At 41.1% G+C, this 27,666-nt stretch overlaps 1 protein-coding gene across 5 annotated transcripts; it reads left to right on the forward strand.

The window, feature by feature from the left end:
- ppp3ccb (protein phosphatase 3, catalytic subunit, gamma isozyme, b) lies at positions 1–27,370 on the forward strand. Of its 5 annotated transcripts, none has more exons than XR_003749165.1 (14): positions 1–634; positions 8,938–9,135; positions 11,113–11,237; positions 15,687–15,798; positions 17,569–17,714; positions 18,055–18,194; positions 19,297–19,374; positions 19,524–19,618; positions 19,931–20,056; positions 20,407–20,484; positions 21,970–22,054; positions 22,221–22,318; positions 22,652–23,667; positions 24,618–24,739. XR_003749165.1 is itself a non-coding variant. In XM_028972935.1 (14 exons), exons 1-14 carry the CDS (start codon positions 583–585, stop codon positions 24,791–24,793), a joined length of 1,536 nt encoding a protein of 511 aa, XP_028828768.1. In that variant the 5' UTR covers positions 1–582; the 3' UTR covers positions 24,794–27,370. The 5 variants fall into 5 exon arrangements, 3 of the variants coding, with proteins under 3 accessions (XP_028828768.1, XP_028828769.1, XP_028828770.1); XM_028972935.1 differs by having other exon boundaries at positions 23,641–23,667; positions 24,618–27,370; XM_028972936.1 differs by having other exon boundaries at positions 23,641–23,667; positions 24,627–27,370.
- The last annotated feature ends 296 nt before the right edge of the window (positions 27,371–27,666 follow it).

Consider the following 27,666-nt stretch of genomic DNA (forward strand, 5'->3'; position numbering starts at 1 on the left):
TTCTGGTGGATTAGAATTTTAATCCGACAGAAGAGAGCGAGAGTCTCTACGGACCGTGATCAAAGGAAGGGGAAGAAAAGAAGAGCGAGAGAGAGGGAGGAACGAAAAAGAATCACCCAGCGCAAAGAGGCCCTTAACTGGAGCACAAAACAGATAGATTGGAACCACAGATGACGGCTTGCCGCTGCGTTAATATCAGTCGGCCTTTAGGAAATTTGCAAAAATCTGATGAGCACCTTTCAAGGATACGCTTCTCGTGTTTCTTTGCTTCGTTGATTCATCTCTGACAGTAACTGGTGACAGTAACGGGCAAGCTAGCGAAAGGAGGACCGCTACGGAAAAAAGGGGGGAATAATTCTATATATTTTTTTTTGTGTTAACGCGCCCCTCCCCCTCCCCTCTCCCCTTTTTTAGAGTTTAGTTATTAAATGCAGTTTAGCCCTAACACCCCATTTCGGTCTGTCGACTCGTTGCAAACCAATACTGACGCGTGTGGTCGCGAAAACCCTAGCTAGCAGAGCTAGCTGGCTAAACCGAAGGAATAGTATTTAGTTTTCCCCACCAAAGGGCATTAGCCGAAGGATGTCTGGAAAAGAGCAGAATAAACAGTCCACCACCGACCGGCTTGTCAAAGGTAAGAGTGAAATAAGAAAATGTTTCATAAAACCTTTTTTTGGCTGCCTTGCTAACAGCTAGCCTTGGGGATACCGATTTGCTAGCTGTAGGTTGGCTAACGTGTCCGTCACTTGCTTGTTTTTTTATTTTTTTTTATTTCTATTTACTCTATGATAATATTTTGTGAAGTGGACAATTCGTGACTTGTGCGCGTCTCGTTGGGTGTTTACTCCCCTCTTTTCGGGGTGAAACTCATCCCCCGTGCTTTCGGGCGTCTCGGCGGAGAGGTGCTACAGGGCAGCCATCTGTCTGCATCTGTAATTAGGCGCCCGCTTCAGGTCCGTGCTTTTCGAGCGCCCTCCGTCTCTCTCCGTCCCTCGCCACTCGCACTGGCTCTGGCTCGTGTCGTGCTCTGCATCTCTCGGCCCCTTCCCCCGGTAACCCGCGTTCGCAGCTGGGAGCGGCGAGCGTGGCCCACGCCAACGCCTGGTTCCCTTCCGCGACTATGCGGCGGAATCGGCCGCGACCGGCGTGGCACACTCGACATCTGGCTTCTCTTTGGGCATCACTTGTTCCGCGCCCGTCCGACAACGACGCGCTGCCATAGTCGTTTCTATCCGTTTGCGTGTGCACGATGCATATTCTAATAGCCTGACAGTCTAAATGCAGTTTCTTTTTACATTCTAATGCGCGCCTTATTTACTCTTTTATTATTATTATTTTTTTGATATGCAGTGGGGGGATATTCTACATTTTGAAGGGGTTTGTCCCCAAATGTTACATGTTACTGCTGGTGGTGGAGCCATTCTTGGCTGATTTTCTTGTGTTCCCTGTCTTCTGTATATTTGTATTCTTATATTAAATATGTGTGACTAGTTGCATGTAAATGCAGCAGTTTTTGGCCGGGGTTTTGGGTTTACGATGGGTCACATTTTGAGGTGTCTGCTTTTTGGTTTTGAAGGTCAAGTGTCCTGACACTTACTTTGTTTTAACTTGATTTTCTATAACCCTGTAATTCTTTGACTTGGGTGTGCTTTAATGTTTGCATTGTGAACAAGTACTTAGTCATAATTTAAAGTGAGAAGCCTTTTGGACTGTACAGTCATAGTACACAGTGAAGGTTGAAATGCCATTTGATGCTGTATCTCAGTTTTGGAGGTTTGTGGTGGGATTAGGAGAACCTGGAATGCTGAAAATGCTCTTTCATTACACTGTAGAGGTTTGCTGTTTTGAGAGGATTTTAAATATCCTAAACATTTACCTGACTTGCACAGTGGCGCTAACTTTACTCTTTTGCAATGAATAGCTGTGGCAGCTTCATCCGTCTCGCTTTGCAATGGATGTTGTGTTTTTTTTTTTTTTTTTTTTTTTTTTTTTTTTCTTAGCCTTCATTAAATTTGACACATCTGTCATTTTCTTATGTGTCCTGGCCACACTTAGACATTCCTGACACGGTGCCGCAACAAATGAGTGCAGCGCCTTTAATCAGGACCGTATGAAACTTTGTGTGCCAGCGGGACGGGCTCGAGCAAGCAGCTCACTAATTCATTAGGTCTGAGATGGCCCAGGTGAAAGCGTAACAGGGGAGCATCAGTCCTTTTGATTAAGGCTGCCCGATCCTGTGGCTCGGAGCCAGCCAGGATCCCCGAGTGCCGCACTGGCCTCTTCCAGCCGACTGTGGCGTCAGCAAAGGGATTTATTTGTTCGATTCAGTGCCATGAAGTTGTTTGAGGCTGAAGGGTCACAGTGTGTGCCGCACACATCGGCAATGTAAACAGCGTGCCAATTTTTGAAAAAGATCTAGCCGCTACCCTGATGGTGGTGACCGGGGCCATTAGAGGTGGCTTACTTGGCCTGCTGCTGGTATTATGTAAGATTTCGGTGCAGCAAGGAAGTGCCTTATAAGAGCAATCATCTAATATCAGCTAATGTGTTTGTGGTAAGCAGTAGTGAATCTTTTAAAATGTATTTTTCTTGTCCTCTTTTGTTTTTGGACTGATTTAAACTCTATTTACAGCTGTGTGGCATAGCATCTTTTCAAATTTCTAGATGGAAACAAGCACACACTGGAGGATTCAAATTCTGGCAGGTAGACTACTTTATTGTCCCCTAAGAAAAAAGCCCCAAAATGCTCTGAACAGCCTACCCTTTAGTTAGACCCTGAGTTTTGATAGGGAACTAAACGCTGTCCCCGATAAGGTGAATTTGCTGTTTTTAAAAAGATTGACCCGCACCAATTCACAGTGCTTCTTCTACAGTACTGAAAATAGATGGCAGTGTTTTGGTTAGGATATTATAGCCAGGCTCTAGGATTATTAATCAATAGGTTCGTCTCCCCTTGGACAAAGTAGCCCTTTTTGTCCAATGTGACGATAGCAATAGTTAAAATTGCACTAACCTTACAGATAGACGCACCAGCTCAGTTGCTTAAATAAGTAATCACATTCTGGAACGTGCAATTCTGGAATTGTTCAAGCGCACATATTAATGAAACAATTCGGACAGACTGAGCATTCAAAGCATGTTCTGCAGTAATAATTTAACTTTCTCTCATCAAAATTACTATAGGCGTAGATTGGAATACCATTGTTTTAAGCAGTAGCACATTTTTCCCAGATGCCACTCTTACTGCAAAGACTCCCTTTTTAGTGACTTTCAGACCACACAGACTCAGTTTCCACTGGGGTTTGGCATGCTGACCGCTGTAATTTTTTAATGCACACGCTTTATTCCGACATGCCGTGTGCTCTTTCGACAGGCGTCACCAATCCGTCATGTTCAGAGTCCAGTGAAGTCTGGGGTTCCCACTGGTGAATTCCACGTCTGTGACCTTTTGGCTTATTTACAGATGGTAACTGGATCTTTCAGGCCGGCACCACCCTGCCTGTGTAATTATTCTGTCCTCATGCATGATTCACAGTGGGCAGACCTGTTAGGGAGACGGGTTCTCCTCTCTCCCAAAGGCTCACCTCTGACCTGATCAACTTTGACAGTGATGATGGGGGGGTGTAGTGACCTCCAAAGTTATGGGGGCCTGTGTGTTTCCACTTTATGGGGGGACCTCAGTAAAAGTAGTGAAGTGAACGTGATTAATTGTAACATGTGTCACAGCACAGCACCCAGTGCATACAGTGAGATGTGCCCGGGGAGCAGTGTGCCGGGATGTGTACCTTGCTCAGTGGCACCTCCGTAATGCTAGCTTGATGCACGGGGACTGTAAAATGTCTGTCTTGTGCTGTGTGAGGTGTTCTTGTGAAATACTTGTTTCAACATGCTGCTGTGTGTTCAGAGACCGAGGCTGAAGATTGTCTGAATTCCTCGTCCAACAGCCATTCTTCCAAGAATGCACCAGTCCAGTTTCTCTACGTTTTGCTATTGTGTGTGTGTGTGTGTGTGTGTGTGTGTCATTCCATAGTTAGGGTGCAAGAATTTCATTTTTTGATGTATGAAAACTGTGATGTATGTGAATTTTTGGGGGGTTTTGCCGAAATGTACGCAATTGTTCTGTACTAGGTAAGCCAATTTTAACCAGTTCTGAATTTCTCTTGAGGCTTGTGAGATCCCCTGAATCTGAGCGACCTGCTTTTGTTTGAGGTATGTAAAAGAGACCTCCACTAGTATCAAAGGAAGCAGCTGAAGTTCAATGCTATTTCATCCTACATATGAAAAGTGTGACATGTCATGAATCTAGGTCTCATTTGTACAACTGAACATTGTTATTCGAGCATAATTTGCTGAACCCACACCACTGTATAGGCTGATGAATTTATGCAGAATACATCAGGGCTAAAGTCATTTCTTTTATCATTTGTATGTGAAGAGACTACAGGGCAGTTCTGCATACAACAGAACTGTAAAGGCACTGCGGTGGTATGTTTCAGGGCTCGATCATGCAGTTTTGGGTGGAGATGAAATTCTTTATATCTGCTGTCAGAAGCCTTTGGAGACGGCCCAGTTAAGCCGAAAAAAGCCAGTGTGAAACTTGGTGATTAGCCATTTGTTAATCAATTCTTTAGTAAGGGCGCTCTTGTAATAATGCAAATATTCGCTATTAAAAGGTCCTGCTCATTATCCTGTTTCTTGCTTCAGTGAATGCACATGAGCAGGTGTCCTGCACAGATTCTCTGAAGCGTTTAAAAGAAAAGAAAAAAAAAAAACCCCAAAGGTTTCCTTTCACTTCCTTTTGAAGAATGCAGAAGACACCAGTGGTAGAAAATTTGGCATATTCACATTTTTCTTTCTTGATCCAGGTGGAGTTGTCTGTGATTCCATGGCTCAGCAGTACATCTGTGATTATGGTGCTAAAAGCTGTAGCCATGAACCAGGCTTACGTTCCTACCCAGACCAAGCACGGGCACCTTGGATCGCGACTCTCGCCGTCAATCAAGTCTATCTCTGGCAAAAATAATGCCACTTGTGCCACAGTAGCCACTTTTGGGATTCCTAATGCTCAAAAGAACTGCTTTTTCACTGGATTGGGTACAGGCAGGGCTGGACGATATGGCAAAAAAAGTATACTTTCCTCTATTGAACTGTTTTTTTATCAAATTTTTTTCCTGATATCGCTAGACTGAAAGTCAAGACACTAGCGCTAATGAGCAGTTTATTAACATATGAAACCATGACGTTTGCTGCCCTCCTTGGCTCCATTTTCAGCCATTTGGCTATTTGCTAGCTTTGGTTCCCAAGGTTTTTCTGCACTGCCCCCCTTTTCGAGATTGGAACATTATCACGCTGTCCCAACCCCCAATTCCATCAGATTTTTTTTGTATTCAGATTTTGATTGTATTTTGCCTCTACAATTTTGCTCTGAGTAATTTTAGTGAATAATTTCCAATGGCAATAAATTCACGGTAAAAAAATCGAAGCACCAACATTTTAAATAATGTTGTTCAGTTTGCTTAAATTCAGGCCCAGGCCCATGATGCTCCACTGTATCGATAACAATTATACGTTTTTGAGGAGGAGGCCTATCCAAAAGCACGCCCACATGGAAATTTGATTGGCTTATTTTGCAAAGTAAGCCAATCAGGATGCGTCTCTGTCTGTACATGTTCTCTCTCATTCTGTTGTGTGATTGCGGCATCAGGGAGCCTCCATCAATATGTGGGCGATTTTTTTTTTTTGTTTTGTTTTGTTATGCTTTATTAATCCCAAAGGAAATTGCTTCTCTGCATTAAACCATCACCTTTGGTGAGCAGTGTGCAGCCATGACAGGTGCCGGGGGAGCAGTGTGTGGGGACGGTGCTTTGCTCAGTGGCACCTTTGGCGGAACGGGATTCGATCATTGATCAAGGTCGTATAATCGCCCAGCCTTAGGTACAGGCATTTGTTTTGTGTGTGTTGCATGAATGTATTTTGATGGGCGTGAGGCTTCCTTGTGTCACCTGTTTGCATCTTTGCCATGTGTCACTGGGATTTTTTTGTTTGTGCTGGTGCACAGCTTTTAAACCAGCAATGTCTGTAGCTGGTATCCCATGCTAATAGAGGCTTTGCATAATCCCCTTGTTGTTAGCACATGTACGCAACATACAGCCTCTTCCCCTGTCTACCTCAAAGGCCCCCAGGATACCGTGGTGTATTTATACGCCAGGGCTTGCGGTAAGCCGTCGATTCGTGCTCGCATGCGGAGTCCTGGCCAGGCACAAGGGGAGTCTGTTGAGCCCAGTAACCTGCAGTACTTCCTGAAGGCCCATGAAAATCTGAAGCTTTCTGATATGGCATTCTGATACGCCTTTGGACACTCACCTAGCATGGAGCTGTGATTTTTAGCCCCCAGACCACATATGACTGGTCCCTCTGTGACTGGGTAATTATTGAATGACTGTATTTAGCTTAAACGTTTCTGTTTGACATTGGCTTTGTCTTCTCACCTTCAGCCGTTTTTTTTTTCTTTTTCTTCTGAAAAGTCTGTCAAAATGAAACTGCCTCAGAGACCACAAACCCAGTGTGAAAAAGTTGACTGTGCTGAGTCTGATCCTTTCAGTTTGGATTGAGGCCGCTTGAAACCCCTCACGCTGCCAGGTTCCCTGATTCACTCTTTTGCGGGTATGGTGTCTATTGTGAATTCTTAAAACCATGTCATGGTATTTGAACCATCCTCTGCAAAACCGTTGATAATCAGATACCCAACCTTGCGTACCCCCACTCCTGCTGCTGTATGAAATATAAATGCTTCTTATTGCAATTTCACTTCAAACCAACCAGCGAGTTCACCAAACAAGGTCAGCGCACTCCACACATGAAGTAATGGTTTGGTGAAGGACGTATTAATGTGAAAAAGCATATGCTCATTAATTCTGGTCGTCATATGTTTGAACTCATTTAAGTACAAAGTACCATATCTCTCTTTGTACTTAAATCACTACAGCTTCACCAATTTCCAAACATCCCGACCTAATGCATATTTGATAATGAAGAGATCTCCCCTGTAATGGTTACAGCATGTAATTGTTTTCCTAGTTTTACTGCTATCAATATATAGTACCTTATTGTATTCTATATTTCAATTTGTACTGTTAATTAGCTGCTGTTGAACTTCTTTACATTCTGTTTGTCAAGTAGGGTTGCCACAGTTTGAAATTTTGGTGGATCAATTATGGTGTTATTACATTTACGTGAATTGATTTCACAACTGTATTAGCATATGTAAATCACACAACACATTATATAAAGACAGTTAGGAAATTAAAATAAAAGTAATTGTTGTCCACATCCATTTCTTGCCAAAGTCCTTAACTTAAATGCAGTGACGACAAAAAAAATGTTAGCTTTAACAATTCATAAATCAGTTCAAATTTTAACAATCTACAGAGGCTACCAAAATTCCACTCATATGCATGCCTTGGTCACCCCACTTAATAAAATGAGATGCTATATTTCGTCCTTTTTCTTTCAACTTGAACACCGCATTTTGACGTTTTATGACTTTCTAAATACATACGCACCTCTTAAGTGGTGTATTGTGGCAGCTTTAGCACCCCCTCTCTGTGTTTTGTCCATGCAGGTCGTGCTATTTTGTCTTTGTCTTTTTTTTTTTTCTTGAACGTGGATTAACTGCAATTTTTCACACCGTGGTTAATTGTCAAAACCGGGTAATCCCTCCAACCCTAATATCAGGAGCATGCAGTCTTTAGCATATTATGGTATGAATGGATTGAAGACATATGTATGTTCATTTTACTGATTGCAATAGCTGTTCTAAGCTATTGTTTTATTTCAGACAATCCCACAAATCCATCTCGTCTGCATAATCCAGCAATCCCAACATCAGTAAATTACTATGATTTATAAATGTCTGCTACAGCAGGATTCCAGGATCGTGCAGCCATATTAGCTGACAATCATTTAAAGTTGCTGAATAGTTACTGTGTTCTGGAAAACATTATTATGTTTGTCCAATTCTGTTGATCTTTAATACAGTTGCATAGAGCGATAGATAGATAGCAAAGATACTTTTGTTAATATAATATATACAAATACATATTTATAAGCCTTTAAGTGATTTACATATATATATTGTCTTCTACAACAATGTTTTTTGTGATCCTTAATGGCGGGGCAGTGGCGGCGTAGCGGTTAAGGAAGCGGCCCCGTAATCAGAAGGCTGCCGGTTGCAAAAGGTTGAAAGCCAAAGACAATCACTTCACTTTAGTCCTGTTTTTTGTGTTATTACACATGTCCCTGTTTCTCACATAGTAGTACACACCCAGCATGCCCCAAACATTTTTCTATCATGGTGGCCTGCTGGTGTAGCCTGATGTGTGAAATGGTACATCTTTGTGTGACATTTTACAGATCTAACAAGATCAGGGTGGAGTTGATTTGGTCTGTGTTAGAGGAACCAGAAATATAAATGAGTCACATACGAATTCAGGTCACTGTTTTTACTAAAACTGTGTTCCAGGAGTTTTAGGAGTAAAATATATACTTTAAATAAGACTAAAAACATCACAGTGCTTTTTTTTTTCTCCCAAATTTTTCAAAGATGACATTATGTCTAACCTGCATGGTAGCTATTTTGTGCATCTAGTAGCATTACTAGAAACTTCTAAACGTCTGACAATTTGAGAAGATATTAATGTTTCTGTATGTACAGTTCAGAAACCACAGGCCAGACATCTGTTTACATTTAGTAAACTGCCTCAATCTTGTCTTGCAGCACTTTCTATTGCTGTCACTTGTTTTGTTACTTCTCATTTTTCTATTTCGATAATTGAAGAGGAAACTGAACTATGAAACGTAGTGTTGTCTTGCTGATAGCATTCTCATTGGGAACCCTGTTCTGTCATTGTGTCATCACTCTCTGTCTTGTTTCTGCAGCGGTGCCGTACCCACCCACGACACGGCTCACCATGAAGGAGCTGTACGAGGACGGCAAGCCCAAAGTGGAGCTGCTTAAAAGCCACCTGGTGAAAGAGGGACGTCTGGAGGAGGATGTTGCACTACGCATAATCAACGACGGGGCAAACATCCTCCGGCAGGAGAAGTGCATGCTTGAGGTGGAGGCACCCATAACCGGTATGCACTTACAAGTGAATTTGCTATGTAAATTACCCCCTAGATTTGAGTCTTATTCCACCCACCTCACAATGCTGAAAAGTCACCCAGGAGGTGGGGATGGTGTGGTAGGAATCTCAGTCTCAGTGACATCCTGATTCATCCATGTATTCAAAAAGAATGCAGACCAGTAATGTATGAACCACTCTTTTTATCGTCATGAGATTTAAAATGAGCATGGTTTTTGGAAATTTAGTTGTTCAAACCCTTCCAGCACCTATTCAGGCTGGTCCTTGTACATGAACAAATTCCTTAAAACCGAAAACCAATACCAGGACAAATGTTGGTGTGTGCACGACTGTGATGCAGCCACCGCACCACTTCACTTTCTTTCATCATGACTATTAAATTTTCTGTGTCTCAAACAACCTGGCATTGATCCATCTTTATTGCTGAGTTAATGCAGGTTCAGTAGTCTGAGCCTTTGTGACTGAATAATATGTTACTACAGACTGTAAATTGTAAAAAATAAGGATGAGGCCTGTAATCATTTTTTGGATTATTTAGTGGTCACTCTTAATTGCTCCCAATAATATTACAGGCAGAGCAACCCAGTCTCCAAGCAGAGAAAGCCTGGTCATTCAATAGCACAGGGGTCCTTAGCAGCTGACCCAAGCACAGTGTGATTGGCTGGTCTGCAAAGGTCAGAGAGTTAGCCCCTGCATGGTGCTTCGTCCTTGGCTTAGTCCCGCATACTGGACAGGATTTAATTCCCCTGTGAAGTCCACAGGAAACCCCCTGCTCTCAGCTTAAACCCAGGCACACTTTAACAGGTGCATGGGTAAAAATGGCGCTGTCCACCATATTCCCATTTGTGGGTGTTGGTGCCCTCTATCGGGTGGGTCCGTGGGTCCAAGAGGGAGAATGCCCAATATTTCATTTTGACTTTATAGACGTCTCTTTTTTTTTTTTTTTTTTTTTTTTTTGTTTTCTTCTCTCTTTTTCTTAACTGTTCATAAATCTTTCCTCGGCACTATATTCACTATTAGTTCACTATTAATTTCTGGCTCTTGAATTGTGTAGAACTGTGGCCTGGGCAGGGGGTGGGGGTCACGTGAAGTCAGGAGCATAGTCAAATTCTCAATCCCATGTGAAATTTCACTGTCATCAACAAGGTGTACCCAGATGTGTCTTTTTGAACTCGAACGACTGCGTCTGCATCCTGTTTGAGTACCAGCAGTGACTCAGTGTTCTCTCGCCCACTCCCCTCCACATTTCTTGATTGACTGAATGTAATTTATTGCCATTGCTGAAGACATACTGATGAAAATGCTTGTACTGCGAACTGAAGTTAGACCCTGTTAATGCTGTTACCTGAACTGGTGGTGGTGCAACACCATGTTTAGGACACACTTCTTTATTAATGGTGAAAACAGGGGACTCTACCCTCCCCTGATTGGTCAAGCAGCCAGGGATAAAGGAGTAATCATTTAATTGTGATACAAAACATTTATTTGCATTTAAATCTTATTTAGGATAAAACATGTAAAAAAAAAATTATAATATAGGTTGTTATTAGTAAAACAGTCTGAAATTGTGGAAGCACAATTAGTTACAGCATCATATATGCATTTTGTTGCCTTTTTTTATTTTTAAGTGTTTTAATCATAATGATAACTGTATAGTAGGGTATTAACAATTTTTTGATTGACATGACCTCATCTTTACATGCACAATCCCAGCCATCAATTTTAGCATTTTACATCCCGATCGCGATCTCATGCTGTCCTCCATACATTCCCATTATAAAAAATTTATGTATGTGTTTTAAAACATATGAACGGATCTGACTGAAATGCACTGCCTTGAACCGTGTTTCTTAAAAGTGGACCGGTTTGACCCGCACTCACTATTGTAACGTTGAAAAATTCTCACATTGCCAAACCTGACAAAAGCATCTGTGCTCTGTAACATTTTAGTTTGTTTCCTTTTGTTCAGTGTGTGGCGATGTGCACGGCCAGTTCTTTGATTTGATGAAGCTGTTTGAGGTCGGGGGCTCTCCCAACAACACACGTTACCTCTTCCTAGGAGACTATGTGGATCGAGGCTACTTCAGCATTGAGGTAAGAACCACTCATACACAGCTCAAAGCTTGAAGATAATTTTATTATGCAAGCCTACAAAGACAACTCTAAGCTATTTCCTCTTTGTATCTGCAGGCGGTTTCCTGTTATTAGTCTTTGATATAAATGTTTGTGTGTGTGTATGTATATACACTGCTCAAAAAAACAAACTGAACTGGGAAAAAAGACATCCTAGATCTGAATTAATGAAATATTGATATTAAATACTTTGTTCTTTACATAGTTGAATGTGCTGACGACAAATTCACATGAAAATTATTGATAGAATTTAAATGTATCAATCCATGGAGGTCTGGACTTGGAGTCATACTCAAAATTAAAGTGGAAATACACTACAGGCGGATCCAACTTTGATGTAATGTGCTTAAAACAAGTCAAAAAGAGCCTCAGTAGAGTGTGTGGCTTCCACATCCCTGTATGACCTCCCTACAACACCTGGGCATGCTCCTGATGAGGTGGTGGATGGTCTTCTGAGAGATCTCCTCCCAGACCTGGACTAAAGCTAAAGCTCCTGGACAGTCTGTGATGCAACGTGACATTGGTGGTTGAGCGAGACATGATGTCCCAGATGTGCTCATTTGGTTTCAGGTCTGGGGAACGGGCGGGCCAGTCCATAGCATCAATGCCTTCATTTACATTTACCCTTATCCAGAGCGACTTACAATCAGTATTTGCAGGGACAGTCTCTCTGGAGCAACTCAGGGTTAGGTGTCTTGCTCAGGGACACAATGGTAGTAAGTGGGATTCTGGTTCATAGGCGAGTGTGTTACCCACTAGGCTACTACCACCCAGCAGGAACTGCTGACACACTCCCAACTACATGAGGTCTAGCATTGTCTTGCATTAGGGGGTACCCAGGGGCAACCGCACCAGCATATGGTCTCACAAGGATATCACTACGGTAACTAATGGCAGTCAAGCTACTTCTGGCGAGCACATGGAGGGCTGTGCGGACTCCGAAAGAAATGCCACCCCACACCATTACTGACCCACTTCCAAACTGGTCATGCTGTTGGGCCCTCATACCACATAGTTTGTTTCTGATCATTAGAGCAGACACATGCACATTTGTGGCCTGCTGGAGGTCTTGTTGCAGGGCTCTGGCAGTGCTTCTCCTGTCCCTCCTTGTGCAAAGACAGAGGTAGCGGTCCTGCTGCTGGATTGTTGCCCTCCTTTGGCCTCCTGCATGTCTCCTGATGTACTGGCCAGTCTCCTGGTAGCGCCTCCATGCACTGAGACACAGCAAACCTTCTTGCCACAGCTCTCATTGATGTTCCATCCTGGATGAGCTGCACTACCTGAGCCACTTCGGTAGATTGCAGACTCCATCTCATGCTACCACTTGAGTGAAAGCACCATCAGCCAGAAAGCAAAGGAACTGAGTAGTAGTCTGTGGTCTCCACCTTCAGAACCTTTATTGGGGATTTCATTTATCATTTCTACCTGTTTATTCCATTTGTAAAAAAGCATGTGAAATTGATTGACAGAAGTTACATTGACTTGGAGTTACATTGTGTTTAAGTGTTCCCTTTATTTTGTATGTATATATATGTTTGTGTGTGTGTTAGGGAAGTTAAGGAAGAAAAAGGTAAAAGGGATACACATCAGAATGGCTGAAGTTTATTGTTATCTATTATAATAGTTATGTGTGTGTGTGTGTGTGTGTGTGTGTGTGTGTGTGTGTAATTTTATTTATTATAATAGTTATTACACACACACACACACACACACACACACACACACACACATATAAAAATTTTTTTTTTTTTTTTTAAAAACACACTACACACACCAGGGAGGCCCAGGAAACCACTGCAGTTTTGCTCTGTTTTTGAGCAGGATGGAGCGATGACTGTCCAACACAGATCTGTCAGATCTTGTTTAGAACCACTCATTGAGCTTTTGCTTTCATTTATATTTTTTCTAGACCAACGCGCACCATCTTACCCCTGTAAACAATGTGCATTAAAAACGTTATCTTTAAAGTTAAGCATAGTCCATAGGCACCTTTAGGCAATGTCTGAAGTATCATGATAATCGCACCAAGGAGGCGTTGAAAGTGCAGTGTCCTTGCGTCTGACTCTAAATATTATTTTAGCGGTGTGCAGTTTAATATAGGCATCCCTAGATGTTCAGCATTCCTTACCTTATTTGACCCTTTGTGGACCTGCACTTTGAACTTATAGACTGCTTTATGCTGTGTTCACATTTGTTCCTTTGCTTATTCTTATATTTAAGCAAAGTATGTACATACTGCTTTTCATGAAAGCCACTCGGTGTTTGTCATTTATAGAATGTTGCAGCCATCCACTCTACTCCTTTGAGTCAGCGTCAGGCAAGAGAAAATATGCTTTATGATTAGATTTGTAACCCAATTCAGGCTTCAGCATATACCATAAGAGAATACATAAGATCTTTTGAGATATAGATACATGCCAGTTTATGTAGAATTGTCCTGGTGCTATTGAAGCTGGTGAGAAATTGCTTGGAAGCTGCTACTGTAGTATGTGTGTAGGCTACAATTCAATTAGTCATAACAAACCAAGCCAAGTACTTAGTGAGAAGAGAAATAATGTTAATGCCTGGCATTATTGGATTACAGCAGCATGGAACTATAAGAAAGATCCAGTGTGTAGGTTGTCGTTTGCACAGAAAGTTCAGGGCCCATGCTGAAATGTCACAGTTGAAAGAGTCGGGATGAGGGAGTTGGAGGCTGCCTGCAGCCACTCTGTGGGATGTGGCTTTCCCACAGGGCAGGGCGAAGAAGACTGAAGCACGTTGTCCGTCTGAACAAAGGCCACGCTACATGCTGGTGACCTCCCCGCACATCATAGATGAGCCACGCCTGCCCACCTGCCAGTTCCCACTGGTTATGGCTCCACAGTCATCAAAGGGCTCAATAGGTTATGGCAGCGGGCTTTGACTGGTGTGGCTGCTTTATGAAATGCTACATGAAGTTTGCTGAAAGCACAGTGGGTGTAATACAACTTATTTGGTACATTTACTAGCTGATGCAATATCCTTGTGATTATCACCCTTGTACGGTTGCATAGTGTAAGTTTATGTGAATGCTAGCTCCTCTGGCCTTCATTTCCATCACCCAGAAGACTCAGAGGAATATTGTTGTAGATTATGAACAGTCTGCAGAATTTATTTGATGTTGAGGTCACTCAACATAGTGGTGGTCCTATATAGCATTGCTAAAAAGCAGCCCAAACACATATGAAACATTAGGCAAGTAGGCCTATTGAATTACTGAAAACCTTATGGTGTGACTAAAGGGTAACTGACATCTAAGAAGTCTAATGGTGCTCAGCTGAAATTACTTTAAACAATAAATATATATTCAAGTATAAAACTATACAAAGACTGGGGGGAATAATCACAAAATACTTTCCCATATCGAACAATTCAATTTAAAAACATGACTCTCTGGCCTTCTCAACTCCATTTTTCATCCATTTCACTACTCAGTGAAGTAACTTCTAGTGGGTAACATACTAGGTGTGAGTAACACACTATGAACCAGAGGAGCACATTCACAGATTCAAACCCCACTTACTACCATTGTATCCCAGAGCAAGACACTTAACCCTGAGGGTGTCCAGGGGGACTGTCCCTGTAACTACTAATTGTAAGTCACTCTGGATAATGGCTGTAAGGTCTGATAAATGGTGTGTGTGTGTGTGTGTGTGTGTGTGTGTGTGTGTGTGTGTGTGTGTGTGTGTATATATATATATACACACACACACACACACACACACACAAACATTTTTTTAATATAGTAAGGCATTTCACAATCTGAATGTCTCATAACTCATGATTTCAGTCCATAACTTTTATTTGCTTGAAAATCAGCCAAAGCAGTACTCTCCGTACATTGCAAACATGTTCCGTTTGCAGTGTATGTTAACTGGCATTTAAAGTCTTCCCCAGTCTACGGATTCTTATGCTTAGGCGCTTTAAATAGAAAGCAGTAGGAGATGGAGGCTGCTCCTCTTTCACCAGCGCTGTACAACATCTTTCAAAGCCACAGCACACATTGGGAGGTAAAGTCAAACAACTACAAAATGAGGGGAAGAGGGTACCCACAGAATGTCAGTGCGTTATTTGACCCTATATATGAAAGGCTCAGCATGCTGTCTTGTGTGATCTAACATGGTTTTAAAGTGGAAGTGCAAGGAAATGGTTTGTAGCAGATTGGCAGATATAGCTATTGCTATTCTATCAGCTTCTGACATTTTTATTTTAAACTTGCACACATGTACATTTTGATCAGTGCATAGCAGGGTTTAAGATCCCTAAATGAGTTGAAGACCCTCCCCTTTAATAAGATCGAGCCTACACTGTTACTCATTGATTGATGCATCTTGAGATATGACTGTGCAGATGCCATGGTGGTTTGACACTTTTCCTCTCTGTCTGCAGTGTGTGCTGTTTCTTTGGACCTTGAAGATAAACCACCCCAACACCCTCTTTCTCCTCAGAGGCAATCATGAGTGCCGGCATCTCACAGAGTACTTCACTTTCAAGCAAGAATGTAAGTACGCAGCAACACGTAGATTTCTTGAAAACAGGAAGTGCACTAAATCAAATAGATTTCAAGTTTATTAATGTGCAACAATAGACAACTGACTTACCTTATTAAGCCCAAACCCTCCTTTTCAGACTTAACACACTGGTTACCAAATATTGCATTTGGTGCCATCTAATGTTTTTTTTTTTTTTTTTTTTTGTGGAATGGGTGGGACAAAATACCAAGACCTTATGTTGTACAAGAATGGCTGAAATTCACATTGTATTTATAAAATATATTTCTATTTAAAAAAACATTTGCATAAGCTACAATAATAAAAAGCAATACTTTGAAGATTCAAACACTATAAAGAATGCACTCTAACTACTTGATTTATTTCTTTAACCTTTGTGTTTGTTATGCAAAGCTCCAGAACTCTTGTTGTTCCTGCTAATCGAGGGTCTCATCTCAGTGAGGTGACAAGTACAGTTGTTATCGTTCCTTCTGCAAGCTTTAATTATTTATTGTTAAAATGATCCAGAAACCATAGGAGCAGACCTTTACTTCAGGCCCTGTACACTCTTCTGTATCGTCTGAGAATGATATACTGTGACCACTTTAGCACCTTTTAATCACTTGAGTACATCAAGTGATATTAGTGAGGGAATGCACTTTTTTGTCTGAGGGCTTTAAGTGAAGTAAAGGTAAACCTTGTGAGGCATGTTGGTTGTCAGTGTGTTTCATAGTCTTAAACATGTTTTAGCCATAGTCAAGTCTGGTTTCACTGTTTCCCACAGAATTAGATTTCTTTTGCAGTAGCTGACAGGTGTGCACATGTGTCTGTAGAAGGAGATGCATGAGTGCCTTATGAAATATCTGTAATATTTGAATTTTCTCTTGCTTCTCTTGTAAGGTGCTGAATGTGCACACATTAAAGAGCACAATTGGCTGTCATTGAGAGAGTTCCCACTGTTGGAATGACTAGTTGGCTAGGCGTGGAATTTCCCATGCCTAGTTTGGCTTTCGGGATTGGAAAATTGCCATATGAACCATTGTAAACTAATCTTCATTGTGAACAAGCCATCTTTCTACCTACAGCACAAAGACAAGATTACATTTTGACAAAACATTGACAAGATATTGTCAGAATGCTCTTTGTTAATGTTTTTCTATACAAAATGTCATACAGAACTTTCATACAGTTCTTTGGTGCAATATATATATGGAGATTTCACAAATATTGATATAGAAAGTTTTTGGAACACTGTTAAAATGAATAGATTTAATTAGGTGCATTTTCCAATTCATTTGTTTGGCTTCAATGCAGTCTGGATTTAATAGCTTGTTCACCTGACAACTTGTTTGCATTTTCATAGCTCCATATGGTGGTGCTTCCTTATATTCTACAGAATTTGAATAAGCATTTGCAATTTCACAAGTTGAAATTTGCCTATGTATTTGCACCACATCAGTCAAGCTCTGCATTAACTATTGCACTTTGGTATGCAGCTTTTCAAACATAAATATATAGGAAAAGGAAGATCTATTTGTGGCTGTGAATGTGAATATTGTAGCTGACCTCAACAAGTACACCCAGAGAAACCGCTCTTCCTGGTGTCCTCCTACCCCTCCCAGTTAGATCATGCTTATTTAGCAAGGTAAGCATCTCCTTGTGGTCTTGAGAAGCCAGGCTGAGAATCCCTCTGATCTTGCGATTCACCAAGTGTGTCATAGCATTTCCTTGGCCTACAGCTTTATCGAGGGTTGACAGGTTGTCCACATTTCTGCTCATAGGCAAGATCAAGTACTCAGAACGTGTGTATGATGCCTGCATGGACGCATTTGACTGCCTGCCACTGGCCGCCCTTCTCAACCAGCAGTTCCTGTGTGTGCATGGAGGTCTTTCCCCAGAAATCAGCTGCCTCGATGACATCCGAAAGGTATAGAAGTTGAATGTACTGACTGACTGTTAGTCAACTAACTGGATGCTCAAATCCTGTGATATTCAATATGCAGATAGGGCTGTCTGTATTCTACCTGCTCCTTAGTCTAAAATTTTTGGATATCCAGTCAAAAGTTGAGTTGAGTGAAATAGGTTGATGTCAATTTATAATAGAGCAATGTGATTTGTGTGTTTTTCATGTGTTAAACATCAAATGCTAGCACACTGTTTTTAGAATAGTCAAGCAACAAGTACTAACTCGAGTTTATTATGTTCAGCATTTGGTAGATACCTGTCAGATTTTTTCACTGAGACTTCACTGTATACATTTCATGCAGTTGGACAGGTTTAAAGAACCACCTGCTTTCGGACCCATGTGTGACTTGCTTTGGTCAGACCCAGGGGAGGATTATGGCAGTGAGAAGACTGCAGAGCACTTCTGTCATAACAGCGTTCGTGGCTGCTCCTACTTCTACAGGTGTGGAGAATCTCTTGGCAGACCTCTTTACATTTACATTTACAGCATTTATCAGACGCCCTTATACAGAGCGACTTACAATCAGTAGTTACAGGGACAGTCCCCCTGGAGCAATTTAGGGTTAAGTGTCTTGCTCAGGGACACAATGGTACTAAGTGGGATTCGAACCCGGGTCTTCTGGTTCATAGGCGAGTGTGTTACCCACTAGGCTACTACCACCCTATTGCACTATTGCATATTTCACTGCAATTTTCTCACTGTTTTAATTTTGCATTTACAGATACTAGCTTATTTGTGAAAATAAGAATCGTATTCCATTTGACAAGATTTTATAAAACTTGTACTCTTTATGGTCACATCACATGATAAACTGCTTCTTGAATAATGAGTTTAATAGAAACATGCTACTTTATACATTCTCAGATGCATCAAAAGTCTTAAATTCCTAAATGAAGTGCTTAAAAATAATAAAAACATACTAGAAGTCCTTAAATCTAGAGTTAAAAATATTGCAGTCCCAATAAATCAAATTGTACAAGCCTTCAGTCTGACCAGGGGCAGTCCTTGTCTGTTTGGTGCCCTGTGCAAGACACCCCCTATATATATCAAATGATAATATATTATTTAAGATAAAATGCAATTAATATTGTATTTTAGAAGAGCATCTGACAATAACATTTGTCTGCCAAGATAAACTCTGGCTTTTGGACAAATATGGTTGACGACCCCAATGCAGGGTCTTTAATTTGACGAAAGGCTTTAAAAAAGGCCTTAAAGTTGGCTTACTTAAACCTACTCAAACCCTCTTTGTGTGTGTTGCTTGGGCCTTCAAGTTACAAGGTTATTGACTTTGTTCTGAGCACCATAATTTGCTTGTAGACGCAGACAAATCTGTAATCTCTGGAACCTTCTTTGTAGTCTGGACCAACACTATCCTTTTGTGCTACACATCCTAAAGCCTGTGGGCAAAAATGTAAATGAGTGGGATTGCTCAGACAAGAGTCTTTTGACTTGTCTGAAATATGCAAAGCTGTAAAACCAATTTGTTTGATCACTTTCTGCCCTGTCTGAAATCTTACTACTACTACTTCTGTCCCCTTAGTTACCCTGCAGTATGTGACTTTCTGATGAACAATAATTTGTTGTCGGTAATTAGAGCACATGAAGCACAGGATGCGGGGTGAGTCCAATATTTGCCACATTTTAAATGTACATTGATTATTTGTGAATATCTTAGGCATGTACAGATTTTAACTAGTGTTGAAGATCAGTGGTTGTCTCTGTCTGTAATGATAGATTTATTGGTTGTGCTCTGCTCTCCATCCCTAGGTACCGAATGTACAGAAAAAGTCAGACAACGGGTTTCCCCTCGTTAATCACAATCTTCTCTGCACCAAACTACTTAGACGTGTACAACAACAAAGGTAAGGCTGGAAATGTATTCATTTTCAAGAACAAAGACACTCAGATGGTGTTTTAGAAAATTTTCTTGGTCTAATTCCCCAGTGCCCTTGAGTAAATAGCCTCTGCTTGATGCTCCGCATCAAGGGTAATCATATCAAAGTGTTGATCAGTCAAGTCGTGATGATGCTCTGCTTTGTATATACTGGACACCTTCTCAGCAGATCTTGTTAACTTGTGCATTCTGAATTCATTGAGCACGCCAACATCTTCTGACCGGGAAGGTTCATGCTTGACTCCTCAACCTTGTTTGCATTTCTCCCCCATCTCCCCAGCTGCTGTGTTAAAATATGAGAATAACGTCATGAACATCCGGCAGTTCAACTGTTCCCCTCACCCATACTGGCTTCCCAATTTCATGGATGTGTTCACATGGTCACTGCCCTTTGTGGGAGAGAAAGGTGAGAGCCTCTCTGTGGGAGGTGTTGAGTTATGGCATTTGAAACAGACAGTCTGGCTGCTTGCCATGGCAACCAGCTCCTGAAAATGCTCCATTCACTAAATTGACTCTCATCAGTAGCATAAGTGAGTCATAGTGGAAGCAATAAGTTTCAAATGAGCGAAGCAGCATTCCCTTTATCCACTCCTTACCTAATAGCTGTGTGAGACCAGCAAGTGGGATCTGTACAGTCACATCTGTACAGCTGCGGTTATTCTCTTAAGCAACACTGGTTAGCCTGCTATGTTTGATAGTGTTCGGTCATCGTTGCAGTGTCTGACTCCCCCGTGTTGTGTTGTGTTGTGTTGTCAGTGACTGAAATGCTGGTGAACGTGCTGAACATCTGCTCTGACGACGAGCTCATGTCTGAGGGAGATGACACCTGTGAAGGTAAGAATTCAGCGTGGCGTCCCAGGTGATGACGTAGTGCAATGAGAAGCCCAAATCACATCTATTGGTAGAATGCTTGAGAATTCAGTGTCCAGGAATAAAACACTTTCCTGCATCTCCAAAACCGTATTCTCTATCAAACAAATTACACTATGATATAGACTAATATAAAATTAGTTTATTGCGTCATCTTTGTCAAAGGTCAACTTTTCCAGCAAAGTTTTTCCCCTAAGTCTTTTATCAGGCCATGCAGTGGCTCTTCTTGAGAAGGAATTAGAGAACAGATGATAGAATTTTTAGTTTAGCTGGCTAGTTCTGCCTCCTCCTTTCCTGTGTGCAGTTTGTGCACATACTGTTACCAAGGCAACATTGAAATAGGTTGACTTCATTTTCCTCATGCCTTGTAGAGCTTGTCCTCAAAGTGTGAAAGGGTGACCTTGGTGTATCCTTGTGCATGGGTTTTTATTTTGAAAGAAGCTTTAATTAATCAGAGGTACATATCGAGCTTCTGCTCATCTTTTACACAGAACCTCTCAGTTCTTTCATGGCTCAGAACATAAATGCGCTTTAGTCAGCCACGCTTCTGTGAAAGATCCTGTGTCGGCCCTTTCTCTGTCCGGCAGGCGGCTCTCATTGCAATTGCCTCCAAGTGCCAGAATCTGTCAGATAGGACTTGAGTGTCCCATTTACAGTTCCTATTGCTCATATGCCCCTCTTTCTCCACCAGTGAATAATTATAACTTGGCCTGACACAGATCTTCAGTGTGTCTCGCAGTCCCTGAGATTCACAAATGGATTTTTTTTTTTTTTTTTTATTAGTCCCCTAGAGAAAACGATACTGTGGACCATTTGCTAAAATCTTCCAGACTTGCACTATTTGGTGTATCCATGCTGAAGGGCTGATGTGACTAATACACCACCCGCATGCTCCTGTCATTTGTGTTAATTGGCACTTTGTCATGTTTTTTTAAATGGAGGAACCTCTGTGATGTTATCTGAAGTAGGGCACTCAAGCTCACCCATCTCCCCTCCACTGTAGTCAGTGATTATTTGGCATCATGATTAATCAGCTGAGTTCTATAATAGAGCTGTCTCTGTATGCGATGACTGTTGAGTAGGTGGTGACTCGAGTGTTGTACAATTGTTTTTGTAGATGCATAAATGTGCATTTTAAGTCATGATCACATCCAGGTCATATTTCTTTGCTTAAAATTGATATATTAATATAAAGCTGTGGGAGAAATCCCATTTAGCTAGGCCCTTCTGCTTTTTACTTTGTTTTAAACTTTTTTTTTAAGTGCCTAATAGTAAATTTAACAGCAGATACATTTAATACCGTCTGTGATTCAGTCCGTCCACATTGGATTCAGTCATGAGACATGAGAGAAACCTAGCTTTTCTGGGATAAAATGAATAAAATCACCATATTTTATAAGTTTTGGCATGGCTTTATTAATTAATTAATTTATTTAAATGCTGCATTAGGTGGAGCCCCTGCCGTCCGCAAGGAGGTGATCCGAAACAAAATCCGTGCAATTGGCAAGATGGCACGTGTCTTCTCTGTCCTCAGGTGAGCTCTGCTCTGCTATATCTTCTCGGGACCCCTCACCACAGAGAATTTACTACTCAAATATTTGAAGTAGGAGTTCAGCGAGAGGCTGAGCAAGCCATATTATTTCAACCACATGTTAACTTGGCACAGCATTACTGATTTGTATGTGTGTGTGTTCATGCAGAGAGGAGAATGAGAGTGTGTTGCAGCTGAAGGGACTCACCCCCACTGGGACACTGCCCCTGGGCGTTCTGTCTGGAGGCCGGCAAACACTGCAAAGCGGTAAGTGGTCCCTCTCCCAACCTCAGTTTCTCTGCACTGTCCTCAGCTCTCCTGCACTGCTGTCATCTCTACTCTGTAGCTACTTTCTAACCCCAATTCCCCTCCTCCTCCTCATCTGCTCCCCGTAACCAAACACCTTGAAATAGAGCAGTATAATTGCATTGCCTCATTTCCTTTCCCGGAGTCTAGTTTTTAACCGTTTTTCAGATGCTTATTGGCATCACCAAACATTTTTCCAGAACTAAGAGCAAACACTGGCCAAACAATTTGACCCATTCCATATGGGTCATGCATCATGAATCACATCTCATTTATCGCCTTTACCATTTTCAGATGGACGCAGGCTACCTCGCACTGTTTGGTATGATGTGCGCCGCGATTAGGATCTGTAGCATGTTGTTTGACACAGGAACGGAAATGGTAGATTGCCTAGTTTGTAGCTCGCTGACATGTTAAATAAAAAAATTTACTGGAGGACATTTTTAAATGCAGTGTTGCAAATGTGACAATTTATTCAAATGTGACAATTTATTTTTGCTCCCCAGTGCATTTTTTCCCAGGCAGTGTGTGATTGAGGTGCAGGATGTTGTGGTGGGGGCAACACTTTTGGACTTAGGGCTGTGACCCAGTTTAGAAAATATGTGTCAGTCCTTCCATGCTTCCACCTTGGCCTTCACCATGAGAGGCTTGCCAGCTCGGTGCACCCTGTTGCTTGCCCACTAACAGCACTGTCTTGCTAACACGCTCAGGTCCATCCTCTGGATGAGCGCTAAATTAAATTTCATACAACATTTTCAGTTTTACCTTTTCATATCTGCATGCTGGTGTATGGACTAACCCTGAGCCCGTTCGTTTCCTGCAGTTCTCAGATCTGATCTGCCTAGTCCACAGCCTCACATATAAATGGCGAGATTTTGTTCCTTTTCAACATTTTGGTTTGATTTAAATGATAAAGGACACAACAGCCTGTCCATTTCTGAGTGAAATGAAACGTGAGTCATGTCTCTCCATTTGCTTAAACCTAATCACCTCATATTGTTCATGGCAGCAATGCTTGTTTCCCCAATGCTAGTGAAAAGATACATTTGCTTAAGTGCTTGGCTCTCGTCTGCTAACATGGATGTGGTGTTTGAGGACCAGGGGGTGGGGGGAATGCTGAACAGCTTTTCCTTACGCTACTAATTCTCCGGGTTTCAGGTGAATGCTGTGGGAGGGGTATGGGGGGCTGTTTTGAATGGAATGTGATTTCATTTCATAACTTGACTCACTCTGTTTCCGTCCCGTTCGTTTTGGGCATGGCACTACTACTCACGCTTATGCAGCCACCATAGAAGCAGCGGAGGCACGAGGTATGCAGAGATCTATCACTGCCCTGTGTATTGTGTCTGTGTGGGTGTGTGTGTCTTTTCAGATGCGTTTATCCCATCATAGAACTCAAAATGTTTAATTAATAACTAATGTGCTAATCACAACATCAAAGGATTTTTTTTTACCCCAGTGTTGTGTGAAAATTGTTATTACTGAATTTCTCACTTATTACTGGGCCAGAGGCTGAAGATTGGGGTTTTTAGAATAGTTCAATGTTGAAACAAAAGCCAGGATTTAAAACATTAAATCAAGTAATTAATTTAGCTAAAAATATCTACTGCTGCCTGCTATGCGGTTACTTGTTCTCTTTAAGGCAGAAGTTTCACCAATTATTTTAAATGTTTGTACATGAATAAACTCACAGCATAGTGGAGAATCTGCGTATGTTAAATTATTCATTCAGTTTTACTGGACATATGGTCAGCGCATAAATTCATATGCAACTGTAATTCAATCTGATAACAATGCACATGTCTTTAATACTACAAAAACCTGCAAACTTAGTGCAAACTTCTGGGTTGTAAATGGAACCAGTCTTTCAGCTGCTTGCTGTGCTGGAGTAAACCATTTTCACACAACACTTTAATAATAAAAAAAAAGCAGTAGTTGCATGGTCACATGAGTTTCTGTTTCACATGATTTCTATCTACCTTTAGAAATTTTATTCTTTGTTTATCACCATTATCACCATTATCACCATCTAATTCTTGGCAATCATTTACTTTATTGCAAACAAGTATAATAGAAAGAACTTACAATCTGTGTGCTTTTCTGTTTTAATTATGCTGTCATGACCACCACTATAAAGTAAGTTGTAGAACTTGAGCCTAATGAAAGAATGAAAAATGTTCATAACATAAATGTTTTTTATGTTGTCATGACTTTCATTATGATGTTAATGACTGGTCATTTTTCTGCTTTCTCAACTCAGCCATTCAAGGCTTCAATCCTCAGCATAAGATCCAGAGTTTTGAGGAGGCGCGTGGCCTGGACAGGATAAATGAGAGGATGCCGCCACGCAAAGACAGCAAGCAGCCAGATGGCACTGCCAACTCAATCAATTCTGCCAACTCCCCAGACAAAAATGGCACCAACACACAGGCATAGTGATAAAGTGATATCCCACCCCATAATATCCCATCGCACCCCACTCCCTTTTCCCGTGCTGTGTGTAACCTTTTCTTTCTTTCCCCTCACATGGGTGGATTATGGTGCCTCCTACAGGCAAGGTGTGATAGTTCAGCTGGGGAAGAAAATAGAACAGACAAAACAAAAAAAGACATGTTTTTATTTATTAATATATGATAAACCAGTTACCTATATGTAATGATTAAAATATAAATGAAAATAAAGTTAATGAATAAATCTGTCATTATGAAAGTGTATATAAATTATATGCATTATAATATAAATATAAAAACAAACTTTAGGTTCAGTCAGGGTCCTCGTGGCCTGAATGATCATTTAGTTATTAACATCATTTTGTAAATTTCCTTTGATATCTGAGATTTATTTCTGACTGCTTTTTGTCAACCAAGAGTTTAGTTCAGCAGAGTTTCTATATAGTTGTCTGTGTGCTTGGCAGGGAACATTTGGCGCAAAATACTTACAATACATGTGTGTTTGTGACTACCCAAAAGTAAAAGAAACCTGAGTGAAAATACATTTGCACAGAACCTTCATATTTAAAAAGGAAAAAATGCCAATGTTTGGTAAAAGAGGTGTAAAAGCAAGTGTTGACACCTTTACATGTATATTTTTAAGTGTACCCTCACCAATTTTTTTTTTTTTTTTTGGTTCCCCCCCACTTTTTCCCCCCTTTTTATTTTTTTTTTGAAGTGATGTAAGAAATTTAAACAGGTTAGCTACCATGGAAGTCGGCTTTTAGTGTAAGCTTTTAGAAATAAATACTTTGATGCTAGTCCAGTGGCCACAGTCTATCACCACATCCAGCCAGGCTTCTGCACCACAAGTCGATCCTTAGATCCTTATGATCTTGAGGTGAGGTACTTGTCCAGCCTGCTGGAAGCATGTTTATTTTCCAAGCCACTTAATTCCATGTGCTGCCTGAGAAGCCAGTTAGCCAGGCAGGAGTTTGTGTTATCAGATATGGAAAAACCTCATCCCAGCAGCATGGGAGCAGCTTTGGGAGTGCTTTATCAACAGCGAGAGAGAAAAAGACAGAAAGAGGGCACGCCAGAGAGGAAACAGTATGCATGCCTTATATTTACTCCCATTATACCTGTCTCTGTAACACACTAAAATAGCAGTGTAGCTCTACAATCTCACATTCAGTTTTTTTTTTCTCATGTCTTCGTAAATGCTGTCTTTGTACCAAGGTTCTTTCCTTGTATACCATGTATTTCCTCTGAAGTCTTGTAGATGTGCTCAACTGTTTCCAGGGACTGCTGTTAATTTGAACCTTTTCATGTAAGACACCATTTCATTTCTGTGTTTTTTTTTTTTTTGTTTTTTTTATTTATTTAACTATTTTCATACTGTTTTGTCTCTTTGGATCAGCTGGTGTTACATCTCCAATAGACTGATGCCTTGGCCACAACCATGTTTTAGTGTAGCCCACCATCTGTAACCTGCCTGCATTGTCCATTTGCAATATTATTTAGATTATTGTTCTTTTCTTTTTGTTTTCCTCCACACTCCTTTGTTATTATTGTTCTTTTTGAATTGGTCTCCTCATGCACGGCTGGAGGTAGCCCTATGAAATATGACCATTCCTCTGCCTGAGAGCTCTCTTCACATTTGGGGTTATGTGCCATGCCAATGACTATAGCAACAATCTAGTGTGTAATCTCAAGGTGACCTCAGTGAGACTCATCACAGCGGTGTTTGTTTAACTTAAGCAGTATTCAACTGCAATATCCTCAATGCTGCAAGCTTGGTGGGGCTTCTTAGTGCTTCATGAACCTTACATGTTTTGTATTTGTTTTGTGATGCACATGGGACCCGTTAGGGGGGGTGGACTGGGCTAATAAGAGGTATAAATGTATATGAGATCCAGGGCTGATGGAAATCCTTTTGTCCAAAGAATCTCCAGTTTAATATGTACTATAACGTGTCTGTACCAATCATGGAGGAGCTGTATAATGTAAAAGGTACGTCGCTCTCTGCCCAATCAGCCAGAGCACTTAATCGGTCCTGGAGGGTCCTCGTGACCGAAGTGCTGCGGCTGTAACAATGCTGTACCCCCTTTTTGGCGCCATCTAGAGGCTTGTTTTTGAAAAAGCAGTCAATCCAGACTGACTTCTTTTTCCGTCCCTGCCTGAATTTTTTCGCAGGTTATGTCTACTCTATACTCTGTAAAGAGGCTCTTGAGACGCTTTAAAGAGGCTCTGCATACTCCAAAGTTGTTATTTTCTCTCTCTTTCCTTTTGATTAGTTTAACATAAATACAGAATTGGTGATCTGTGGGGTTGGGCAAGGGTGGGATGATATAGAGCCTGTGGGTGAGTACTGCTGGGAAGGGCTTCATTTCTGACCTGTGTTACGGTTTAAAACATATCTTGCAGAATGTACAGGAATTGTTTAAGATTTTCTTAAGAGGTGGAAAAAAAAAAAAGTACTTGTAATGGGAGGCCTCTATAAATCTGAATTTAGGTAGATGTATCACTCCATTAAAAAGAAGAAAAACTGAAACAAATATAAAAAAGTGAGAAATGAAATGACTCCTGCTTTGTCTTATTTCACTGGGTTTGAGATTTACTTTGCTTACCTTTACATCTAAATTTTCACCTTTTAACCCTATATAAACATTAACCATAGAAACAAACAAAGGACTTTAAAAGTGGAAGCTCTCATCTACATTTCATTAAAACCATCTGTGTGTTTTACATTTAATGGCAATTTATTTTTAAAAAATTAAGTACAAGAATTGCACACAACCTTCTTATCTGTAAAACAATAAAATGCTTCAACTGCATTTTAAAATAAAGCAGGTTTAAGAATCAGACACTTATTCATGT

The sequence above is a fragment of the Denticeps clupeoides genome, chromosome 3 (assembly GCF_900700375.1).
Source record: "Denticeps clupeoides chromosome 3, fDenClu1.1, whole genome shotgun sequence".
NCBI classification, from domain to species: Eukaryota; Metazoa; Chordata; class Actinopteri; order Clupeiformes; family Denticipitidae; genus Denticeps; species Denticeps clupeoides.

Excerpts from the sequence above, each read along its gene's own strand:
- ppp3ccb (XM_028972935.1), top strand. The coding sequence starts at position 583 with ATGTCTGGAAAAGAGCAGAATAAACAGTCCACCACCGACCGGCTTGTC. Across the intron at positions 15,799-17,568 it reads CTTCACTTTCAAGCAAGAAT|GCAAGATCAAGTACTCAGAA; the intron begins GTAAGTACGCAG and ends TTCTGCTCATAG. Across the intron at positions 23,668-24,617 it reads AGAAGCAGCGGAGGCACGAG|CCATTCAAGGCTTCAATCCT; the intron begins GTATGCAGAGAT and ends TTCTCAACTCAG.